The following is a 12,407-nucleotide window of genomic DNA, read 5'->3' as shown; positions in this document are numbered from 1 at the left end:
GTATTTTCTTATATATTTTTTTAATTTTAGTGGACTATTTAAATATTTTTCAATTACTAATATTAAAAATAGTAGATAAATAGAAATATGGAAGCTTGGATTGAAAATGCAAAACTTAGCACCAGGTTGTTATTTGTATTTGTGCATCTCTTGATTAACGGTCTCTTTGAACAGATGATTAAAGAGATTCAATGATCCCCACCTACTAAATAGATGGGGATCATTAATCTCTCCAATCATTATAGTGATCCACTAAATGCAAATTAAAAATAATTTTCACTTATTTAACAGATGGGGATCCTTAAATCTCACTAATCACTACCAAGATCTGATCAACTAAACACGGAGCAAAAGATTGATGCTCTCTTATTAAGAAATACAATTATGATCAAAGTCTTCAATCTTGAACTATTTCAGTTCAATCAATTTAAATCATCCATTTCTTGCCAAAGCCCTAATGGAAATTGATTTAAAAAATACTAGATTGATAAATTATCCGTTGTAAATACTTTTTAATTTATGCTAATGATCGATGAACAATTTTTATGAAACCGAACCAATCACCCTAAATTAATCAACGCAAACTAAATACCGGATGCAAATAATAAAAGATGATTTTATACCAAGAAAGCTTGATATACCTCTTCCATATAAATGAGACAATAGATCTCGGCAGAAAGATAAGACAAGTGAAACATAAATATTATCAACAGTGAAGCCAAAAAAAAAAAAAAACAGTGAAGCCAATGAAAGCTATCTTAAGTTAAAGAATTAACTGCACATTTAAATATCTTATAACCTAAGATTCCCCAATTTTCAAAGGTGACATCTGCACCTCTAAATTTAGAGGTAGAATAAAGAACTGGAAGATGTTTAAGTACATTAATAAATAACACAAAATAAATTTGAAAAAAGAAAAAACAACACCAAGATCCAGTCTCTCTTCCGTATGTACTTGTCGTGATCAGATGCTCCGGCTCTAGCAATAAGGAGCTGATTGTTTCCTCGGGATGCAATGGCAATACACCATCAAGTATAGTGGGAAGAACTACCTTTAGCATGGAAAATACTGATTGCTACTATCTTACAGAACGAATAGAGTTGTGTTACTAGAGTTGCAGTTGATAGATCAGAAGCTGTGAGACATCGGCCCTGTTTCGACTGCACAACTATGGAGCCATGTTCTTGGTTTACCAAGTGGTGGTTCATCGGATACTGAGTGAAAAATAGGAATCACTGCAGATTTTTAGCTTCCAACCATTATTGAGGATCCAAGATATGACAGTTCCTTATGAAGTCATTGGAATAGTTTACATGCCTCGTCCAAAAGGACTGTAGGTGCTTATATCCAATCTCTAGCCATGGTTTGCACTGCCCATTGTAGTGGATCACAGCAGCCTTCCTCACACTATCAAGGTTTGTCTTCTCCTGATAGCCCAGACCTAACAAATGCCATGATGATTCTATGGGATGCACATAACCTCTAAATGCAATTAAGGCCGGTGGCAATGTTCCCAGTTTCCATAGGGTCAGATTAGACTTCAAATTCTGCATTGGCATAGAAAAACAAAAGGAGAAAGATTTAGGCATACATGCTTAGTTAGGAAAAGAAAGCAACTTCTGTTGAGGCATCTCCAAATACATGAAAATAAAATATACATATAAATAAAGAGGTCTATCACAGGTTGCATTTTACTTTTGTCAGCCGGAATAAGGTACAGTAAATTCAAGCATTTATCATGTAACACAAAAGACTAAAGGTGATATATGCTTAACATGGGCCTAGAGTTGGCAGGCAATCACAATAAATCTCAGGTGAAAACATATGCAACCACCTCTAAGACTATTATTAAAATTTGGTATTTTAACAATCATTGTACACTACTGATTTTACTTTTTTTTACTGAATCACACCCAAAGCATAAATTTTACCCAGATTTCCCATGGCTTTCAAGTTCCTACAAAAAAACAAAATCTATGTTGATTTGCAAATCAATTTGCAGGATTTCTAAACAAAAATTAGATGTTTGAGTTCCTTCAAATCTAAGATGGGCATTAAGAGGTCTCCCACACTTCAATTTTGCATAAATTTGAAAAGAATGTATTGCAAGACAATTTACAAATCAAGCTTGTGGCACATGACTTCTAGACAAAATTTAGCCATTTGAGTTCCTTCCAACATAAGATGGTTAATAAGGTTTTCTAACACCTTAATTTAGCATAAACTTGTGATTTTTTACTTGCAAAATGAGCTCCTATGTTGGAAGATGCAAAATGGTTTGCAAGCAGAGCTACAAATCAGCTTAACATGATTTATGGAGAAAACTAGATATTTGAATTTCTTCCACCGTAAGATGGTTATTTTGGATTATCCCACACCTTAATTTTGCATATAGTTGAGGTTTTGATCCCACAAGATGATTTTAAATGTTGTCATTTTTCACCATACAATTTGAAGGGAGCCATCGTAGGATGGAAGGAATTCTAAGAATTCAAATGTTTAATATTTGCTCAAACATCATGTCAAAAGCTAATTTACAAAACAACTTACATTGAGATAGTTGAAACCAAGGGTAATATGTGAAAAATTTATAACTGGGGCATGATTTGGTAAGAAAAAAAAAAATCAGCACCAAGGCATGACTTAGTAAAGTGGCCTTCGAATTTTAACAGCATCCATAAAATTTTACAAAGACTATCCATGATATGTCATTAATGGAGTGGGACAAAATGATATATCAGCACTAGAGGTTTTTTGAGCGTGCTCTCTTGGAATTGGTTCTATTTTGTTTTAACGGCTCCACTAGATAAGGGGCAAAGTAAGATTTGTTTTCTTCTGCAGTCTACAAAAAGAAACAACATGCCCCCAACTATTTGGGTTTCATCTAATTGAAGTTTTTACTCCATAGAGCTGGATACAAGATCATTCAATAGTTAGCCGTAGTCATTTAAAACTCTTGATTATGTTATCCTCAGTGTCCCTTGAAACCTCGCACCTCGAACTCAATCAACTTCTCTAATCATGGAATCTATCAGTCCCTTTTCTGTATGCACATACCAATCTTAACGTCTATCAATTAATTATCTATCAGGACTATAAGAAAAATAATATTGCCTTCTCTCTCCTTGTAGACTCAAAAATCCATCTCTCCTAATTTTTGTGTCAAAACCCCATACACCATGGTTGGGTCGTACAGATATAGTACTTTCTTTTAAGGGATAATGTAACATGATAACACATGAGTTCAGAACTCATTTCCATTCAATCTCAAAGCATTTATCCTTGAAGGTTTGTCTATTGCAAAGGTAATTAATTCAACTTTCACCTCCAAATACAGTGATTGAGAATTGAGATTCTATCCCTATTTCTACAAACATGAAACTGGAACATTTAGACTGATAATGACTTGTGAAATGGAGGAAATTTTGAAATCCAATCACACTATTGTGAAACATCATAAAGGAATGGAAATACTTTTATTTATAGCTTCTCTTGCTTCATAAACATGCTGTCAATTACACTCTTAAGGAGTGCAAGAAATGTTGGTAGTATAAAAGACAAGCAAACCATATTCGTCTCCTAAGAGAGATTACATGAACAAAGTGTAGAAGACAGCTCCAACCAAATCCCAATAACAATGATAAAACCAAAATAGATTGTTAGAAATGCATGATGTGTCTGTGTATTGTTATGACAACATAATGAATTCAAATTTGAAGCCAATTAAATATAGAGTTGATATCATATTTATAATCAGAGTGAAGAACAATCCATTTAAATTGATTATGAAAATGCTAAAGTATACAAATTCAAATGAATTTCAGAATTGATTTCACATTTAAAATCAGAGTGAAGAAGCATCCATTTAAACTGACCATGAAATGAATTATAGAAATATTAGAGCCAAACCAATAGGCCAAAATATACGAATTCAGATAAATTTCTTTACAAAGGAAAACTCAATTGCATTATTAAATAATTTAACCTTGCAAATTGAATTCACAAGCAAGTTGGAAAGGTTAAACAAAGAGTGAATGAAAGAAAATCTACTTCTTTCCGGAAGGAAAATTCATGGCATTAGATAGGAAAAAAAAGATGTTAATGAGGTTATTACCTCCTTCACCCAGTAATGAAATGACTCCCTAATATTTGTCTTCCTCCAAGCATTCAAATCAAAAATATTCATCCCATATGCCCATGCACATTCATCAGGGTCCAATTTATTGGCTATGAGGGGATGTGAGAAGTTGAAATATGTCCTTAACCGTTTCCCCATAACCCATGAATCTTCACCTGTGCAAGTTTCGACAGCACCGTTTACTTTACCAAAAAGATCAATTTCCCATAATGGTGACAAGTCACGCTGAACAACAATATCATCATCAAGAAACACCACCTTGTTGAGGTTGGGAAATAGCTGTTCAGAAACAGTAGCACGAGCATTATCACGACTTTTCAGGAAATCATCTCTGAAGAGAACTCATCATTAAATGTGAACTATGACATTATGTTATTAGTGGCTCAAGGTATTTGAATATTGACATTCCTGATCATGGTCATCTATGGAACTGAAAACATAAATATTATAAAATGCAGACAACACACTGTAGCAATCAGGAAAGGACATAATACATTAAAGGAAACAAGCAAGGATAATTTATTTCTTGTTAATTGCTGACAATCTTTTACACTGAGGCAATGTTGCTTTTGTCTTTCATGATCATTATACATGTGCTACAAACCTATATACAGAAGTTGGCAGGAATTTCCTCAACCTCACATGTTGAAAATCTAAGTTTATGCATCTTAGCATATACAGCATGTGAAATCCTTGTCTAGGCATAGCAGATATCTTTGATTACTGTATTATGGTTATGGACTAATGATAATACGTACTGTATGTGATTGCATGGTCGTTATGGATATATAAAGAAGATATATTTGTCCTAACATGGTTTCCACTATCAATGCTTCGCATGTAAGCCAGCTTTTCAGGCCGATATATCTGACATTGGGTAAGCAAAATTCTGTTTTAATTACTTCTGCACATTTTCCCTCCCCTTGATTCATGTTTTAAGCAAATCATGTTCCATCTATGACAAGGTGATCCACTAATGCCATAAAGCTTTCACTCCTATGTTTTAATTAGAACTTGATGAATTCAAAAGGTACCTACCACCTGTCCATACAACTACATTGGTTGCCATGTGACTAACTCTAGAAATAATTTTTTTGTAGTAAATTGTTAATATATGTGTGAAAGAGAATACAAGTAATGAAAGCCATGGTCTTGGGGAAATTTAATGTTCTAATATCCATATACAAGGCGATGCCTGTCTGGAGCTTATACAAAAAGAAAAGTGTTCTATCAATCCAATTGTTGATTAACATATCATTAAATTATACCCTGTGACATAAGGCTCTCTCCACATTTTCCACCTTTATTTTTTCAGAGAGGCATAAACTAGAAAGAGGAGGATCTTCTGAAAATTTCACTTTGAAATGGCATTGTTTCTGTGCAATCAATTTTGTAATAGTAGAGATGGTAACATGAAGCAAAAGGATCATAATGGCTAATTTACCTCGGGTAGGTATATGCGCAGATGGTTGAGCAAAGAAATATACTTAGGACTCCTTGCCTGCAATTTTGAAGCAAAAATCCTTGGATTGTCAGCATCATTGGTTCCCAAACTATGCTTCCCATGGTAGTGGTTTCTGACACCATGGTGATTTTCAATAGCTTCAAGAACAGGCACATTTTCTCTAGTTAACCAGTCAAACTGGTGAACACCTTTCACCTCAATTATAGCAGAGGGAAGAGGATTCAAGGCAAACCATGAATGCATTCCGGGATAGGTCTTCTTGTCAGTTATGACATGGAAGACTACCTTTTCTGGCTTTAGTGAAGATCTTACAACAGAAGTAGCCACGACAGAGGCTGCAAGAATGTTATCAGTGGCGAGAACAAAATGGTGATAAGAATTATCAGAGAGCAAAGGTAGCGACTCAGGTGGTGGCAACTGTTTACGTGCTTGGGCATTGGATGAATACTCATCAGTCAACCGTAATGAGAGACAATGTAATCCTTTTGGAATAGATGTTGCTGCATAATGTTTGTGCAGTTGCTCTGCTAGCTTAGATCTTTTTATTTCTCTATGCATGATTTCCATCTGAGAAAAAAATAATAAACCTCTATAAATATTCACTATTTTTTTTCCAATAATTGGTTTAAGTCACACATTATGTAAAATTTAAAAGAAATCATATTTAATCAGCCAGAATAACTGATGATATAAAGGAAGAAAACAAAAGTTTCTACAAAGAGTTTTTTTGCTTAATACATTACCTGTCTTTCTTCAACTATATGGATGATCCTTTTAGGATGTCAAGCGAATATAAATTAGATATTGGTAAACATAGAATAATTTATTGATATTCATTATCAAGTTATATAAAAGGCTATTTTAATTTTGTTCACTTATTTATCTTATACCCGAGTGGTGATTACAATATGGAGAATCAACATCAAATTTAAAAAAGATTGTAGTATCAATTCTCTTACCGACGGCTTCATGTAAAATCTTCTCTCTTATCGTCACTTGAAGAAATGATTTTTGTTCATTATAATATGCATTTTCAATTAAGGGTCATAATAAAAGAGAAGGAAAAAAACGATAAAGATCCGTTTGATATTGGTTTCGTCTATCGATATTGGATTCATCATGAATGAAGACTGTCCAATGATAGATCCACTAAGACCATCTCAATCCTTTAAAAGAGCTAGATGAGATGTTGGTGAGGAAGATGATGATGATGCAATGAAACTTTCAATTAGGAATTTCTATAATCTCGGTCTCGACCCAAACTTTCAGCTAGGAGCACCGTGTCATGCCATGTAACTCCAATTGAAATTTTCATTTAGTGACTAAATTTGATGCTAAACTAAATAGATGATTCATGATTATATCAAAATCACAAATATTTGAAATTCAATAAAAAATAACATATACATATATGTGTGTATATAGTTCAATTAAAGAAGCATGTTATTGTTAGTATCCCCATGGTTGTTTTGATGTGGTCAACCAAGTTAAGTTAGGTCCTGTGTATTTGATCTTTATATCTAAGTGTGCAGGAGCTTAGGAACACAAGAAGTCGAGCGGAAGGCATAGCTAGCGAAAAGGATGGCACAGAAAAAAGAGCCAACGGATTCGGTGCATCCGAGGGACGAGATGTTGTGAAAGAATACACCGGTGGACGAGAAGGGTATGCACACCGTTTGAGGGATGAGAAGCCAGGGAGGAAGCCTGCTCGAGGAGAAGGCCGAAAGATGGGTCCGGATGAGCCCAATTCAAGATGGACGAAATCACCCAGGCGATCGGAGCAGCGGAAGAGCAAATGGGGAATTGCGAAGCTGTTGGAGGCGCCTCCAATGATGTTGGAGGCACCCCCCCCGCCTTTCTGTGGGAGGTGCCTCCAACATGGTTGGAGGCACCCTCGTGCATTTTTGGTGGAAGGCGCCTTCAACCCATTGGAAGCGCCTTAGACCGTTAGCGAAGATAAAGTTTTATCTTCACACGGATAAAACTTATCTGATGGAAGGCGTCTTGGGCCATCTTAGAGGCGCCTTTCAGCCTCGGATAGAATTTTACAGGGACTATAAAAAGTCCCCTGGACCTAGGAAATATTCAACGACTTCTGTATTAACTTTCCTAGTCATTTCTGAGTTGTCTTCAACGAAGGAGATCACTAGTGCTTTTCAAACGCCTTGGATTAACACCCACCTAGGTTGTAACCAAGTAAAACTTTGGCCTTTCACCTACTCTCTTTAACTTGTTATTTCTTTTATTATTGTTATTTTTATTGTGCTACTAATCAAATCAAAAGAACGAGAAGGGATTATTTTTTTTGTAGGCAAATCACCCCCTCTTGCCGGCCCCACTGCGCCAACAGTTGTTGGACTCATGAGTGTATGGTGACACAAGGAATAACCTTTTCCTTTCTTGACTGCCAACTGAAGGGCAGACATTAAAAATCATCATGATTCATGAATGAAGATACTAAGAAACAGTTTCATAATTCATAAAAGCCAAGTCTATCTCACTAAGGAATTTCAACTCATAAGGACAAAAGAGGATAATAGTGACATGGTGGAAACATAAAACACTGAACTTCCATAGTGCAGTTTTTTGGTGAGCATAAAAGATTAGTAATTCTCATACCGTTGCCTTCAACCTTAGAGCAAATGTCTTGGCATCATACTGGTTGTTCTTCATGTCTGAAAGAAACTCATTGAAAGACTCTGGCAATTTCAAGCCATCTGGAATTTCCTCAGAATTTACTTGCTCGAGTAACTTGGATAAATCTTTAACAACCTTCTGAAATATGCATTCATTTGATTCAAAGTAAGTTTGCATTTTCATAAAAGAAACTATTATATACTAATGATGATTAAGTAGAAAATAACAGAAAATATTACCTCAGATCCATCACCACTCCGTCCAAGAAACTTTGGACCTAATCGTCTACCCAGACAATCTGAAGCAAATAAATCTCTAATTGATGTTATTTGGAAAAGTATAACTGTGCACAGAAGTTATGCCTTCTCAAAAATAACTACAAGCAGAAAAGTAGATCTACTTTGTCATTCATTCACTTCAAAAAACATGCGGCAGACTCCAGAAAAATCAACATGAAAATAGTGTAGGTGTTTCCAATACTGAATCAAAGGGAAACTGATAACCAAATAATGAGAGATCAGAAATAACAACTAAATAGTTTAGTGTAAAAGTACAAGCATTTAGAATTAAAAGACAAATCATGAATCCAATGCAGCTATTAGTTTAATAATTTGCAATGGCATGCTTGACTAAAAGCATGAACATATGATTTGGCCTGTGGATTCTCAGAAAAGTAAGTTTGCAAGCATTACTTGTAATATAATCTTGCATTGAGCTTAGCAAAGTATAATATGAATATCCATATAACTGATCCAAAATAGATGGGACTGACATGGCTTGAGGATGATGATGACAATGAGTAAGCCTTCAACCAAATGCTTGACAAAGAGGATGTGGCTGAAGGAAATCCGAAGAAAACTTGTAGACAATACAAATAACTTAAAAACATATGAAATGACAGACAACTAAATCTGCCAAAATCCACATGCTTAGGTCATGCCACCTGAACATCATTATCCAAAAACAATTCACTGCTAACAAGTTTTCATCAGAGTCACCGAGATGGAATATTGCGTCAAGAAACATTAAAGAAAGACCTTATAAAGAAGCAACATTTCAAACAAAAGATGGTATGCAGTTGTTGAATGATTAAGACGAGGTCAGTACTAGACCAGAAAAGATCTTAAGATCATAAAATATCAGTGAAATCCAAATGCAGTTGGAAGTTACCCTAACATGATTCCTAAGAAGAAAAGAAGAATGGGAAACATAACTAAAATATAACTTAAAACCACAGTGACTAGGAGCATAGTATCAAGTTAGTTAATCAAAAAAAGAGTCAGTAACAGAAATGTCATAAAATACTAGAGCCAAGTCGATATAAGCATGAAATTGTGCAAGTAATATCAAAAAACAAATGAGCTTATTTCCAAGGTTCCAATTAACCCAACAAATTAAAGAAAGAGGAAAGATAGATATGGCATATCTTCACTCAACACAATTCGGAAAAAGCACATATACCAAATTAGAAAGGAAGACAACATATGTATATGTATATATGTGTCACAAATGCGAAAAAAGTAGCGTAAACTAGATAGATTCCAGAGAGTAGGAACACATATAGCTAACTTAAAATTTTGTTTAGTCCCTTGATGAGAAAGGACAATAGATCCCAATCAAATTTAGATAGAGAGATCAGGTTCAGAAAAGCCAAAAAGTTTCATCCAATTGCCATAATATTCAACCTCAAAAAATAGGCATGCAGCACCGCCAAAAGTAGAACTATATTGAATCCTGGATCCAAGATAAAGAGATGCGATAGCTACTTCGTCAAACCACAAATTGAGAGAAAGATGCACCAGACAGCCGAATTTAACCGCAGAAATTGGACAACAAAAGCAATAAAACGCCATAAACGAATCACACATATTGAACAACTGCAAGTTTAGACCCACGGAATCAGCCGGTTTAATATTTCAAAGCAAAAGATCAAATCTTGTCATCGGTAAAATCACGACTACAATTTGGTCAAACATAAAAAGGTAATTCGAGATCCAGAAACTGTTGTTCCTCTAACATACCTAAAGAAGAGCACTTGTTGACGCCCTCGAGGGTGACGACGGCGGTGAGAATGAAGACGAAGGGCAAAAGGAAGGCGAGGATGAGGATGGTGTGGAAGAGGGTCCGGTAGGAGAAGTGACGGGCGGCGACCTTCACCTTCATCGAGTCCATAAACCCATTGCTGCTCGATATCGTTATGCTTCTCATGCTAGGCGACAATCTAATCTGCATCGTGGCCACTGCGCCAGCTGCTGCTCGCCGCCGGCCCTCACCACTGCCGCCGTCGCCGTGGCGGCACCCGAGCGCCTCTAAGCAAAAGGGCCCGCTGCCAGATCCAAAGGGCGGCAGGCGAACGCATAAACAGCGGGTCGGGAGGCCGAGATCAGGTGCCGGCAGCTGAAAAAATCTGGATTTGGAAGGTTGTCACGGCCAAGCATTCAGTTCGCGATCGGAATCGAGAAGAAAGATTAAGATTCGGCGGCGTCCTCGGATTCGATCGCTCATAACAAACTCAAATGTGGGCAAATCTCGAGCAACCAGATCTTCCCCTCCACGGAAGAGGAAAACGAGACACGAAGAGAGAGAAAATGCATTTAGGTTCTTAAAACAAATGCATGATTAGTGTTTTCGGAATTCATTTATCCAAATAATTCATTTCAAAAAAAAATAAACTGGTCAAATATAAATTAATTGCTCAAATTATGTAAATCATAAAAAAAACTTTTTTCAAAAAATAAAAAAAATCAAAAGGCCATAAAAAAAAATATTTTAGAGGCTGCCTCATGATGACCACCTAATGACAATTTAGATATTTATTTATTTTTGATGATATTCATGTAGCGTTTCATTATCCATTCCAACTTAAATTATAATTTAATGAGATGATGAATACAAAAAAAATCATAATTAATTATGATCAAATAATAATTATAATCATATTATAATTATAAATAGTTCATCTTCTTATTTGTCTTTTTATGGACCAAGATATTGATCTCCATTGAATTTGAGATCTTTTAAAACTAAAATTTGTTATGAGTTTTAGCTAATTAATTTTTTCCCTAATGAAAAAAATAATTTACGTAAACAGTTGAAATAGTTTTTAAAAAGAAAAAAATGAATATAATACCTTTTCATTGACTTGGAATTTTGGTACAAAATTATAATATTTTTTTAATCAAATTTGTGAATAATATGTCGGCCATCATGTGACCTCTCCGTAATCAAATCAAGCGGCTTGTCTACTTTTTATATCTTTAAGATTGTTAATTTTCATTTAGCCCCAAATTTTGTTCTTTTTCACTAACGAATTCCAAGATTCAAAATTTTATCCATTCACTCCAAAATATTAGCATTGCTAAATAACTAGACGAATTAATAATGTTAAACAGGATGAAGGGTAATTTGATCGACCATGTTTTAATTTCTTCTAAAAAGTTTACTCTCTCTATTATATATATGAAACCATAGATATCTAATTCCGGGTTGTGAATTGCACTCCCGAGTGCTTGAGCTTTGAATGCTTGAATGGTCGAGTGGCTGAGAACTTGAGTGCTTGAGTGTCGTGTCTCTAAGTGGTTAAGCATTTCAATATTGAGTACTAAGTGTCAAGTGTTAGAATTGTAATACATTATATATGAATTAATGGACGTATCTATAATAGAATCTTACTATCGTCAATCTCTAAAGTGCAATAGAAAATCGAAGCAATAGCTAATACAAGCTTACTTGAATTCATCGCAAAGCTATCGTCTCTTACTTGCCATCGGTGTTCATGCTAGCATGGAATAGTCTTTTACAAGAGTGGGCGACGACAATCCTTACTTCTTTCTCAATGAAGAAGAAAGGAGGTTGAAGAAAGCTTTAGAACCTGTCATAATTCATGAGTCTCTTCCTTTATATACTAAGCACATCCTATAGAGACTATCCACCTTGAAGCTCATCCATCATTAACAACTCATCCATGTTAATGAACCGGATTATTGGATCTACATATTAAATCCATATTTATTTAATCTAAACTCTCTTTATATGCATAGAAACATTAAATCACTTAATTGGATTTAGCTACTTTAATGGCAATTAGTTGTTTGTGTTGATCAAATGTAAACCCATCTTATAGAGATTAAGTTCACTCATGTGGACTCAATTGGATTTAGTCTACT

General features: G+C 35.1%; 1 protein-coding gene across 1 annotated transcript; it reads right to left on the bottom strand.

The window, feature by feature from the left end:
- Window positions 1–738: 738 nt before the first annotated feature.
- On the bottom strand, window positions 739–10,844 carry LOC122042612 (probable galacturonosyltransferase 13). Its single transcript, XM_042602806.1, has 6 exons — window positions 10,263–10,844; window positions 8,481–8,539; window positions 8,224–8,379; window positions 5,584–6,171; window positions 4,116–4,418; window positions 739–1,548 (listed from the first exon to the last, which is right to left on the bottom strand). The coding sequence occupies exons 1-6, from the start codon at window positions 10,471–10,473 to the stop codon at window positions 1,261–1,263; spliced, it is 1,605 nt and encodes a 534-aa protein (XP_042458740.1). The 5' UTR covers window positions 10,474–10,844; the 3' UTR covers window positions 739–1,260.
- Between the last annotated feature and the right edge of the window lie 1,563 nt (window positions 10,845–12,407).

The sequence above is a fragment of the Zingiber officinale genome, chromosome 2A, assembly GCF_018446385.1.
Source record: "Zingiber officinale cultivar Zhangliang chromosome 2A, Zo_v1.1, whole genome shotgun sequence".
Classification (NCBI taxonomy): Eukaryota; Viridiplantae; Streptophyta; class Magnoliopsida; order Zingiberales; family Zingiberaceae; genus Zingiber; species Zingiber officinale.
This window is presented reverse-complemented; position numbering and strand designations above follow the sequence as displayed.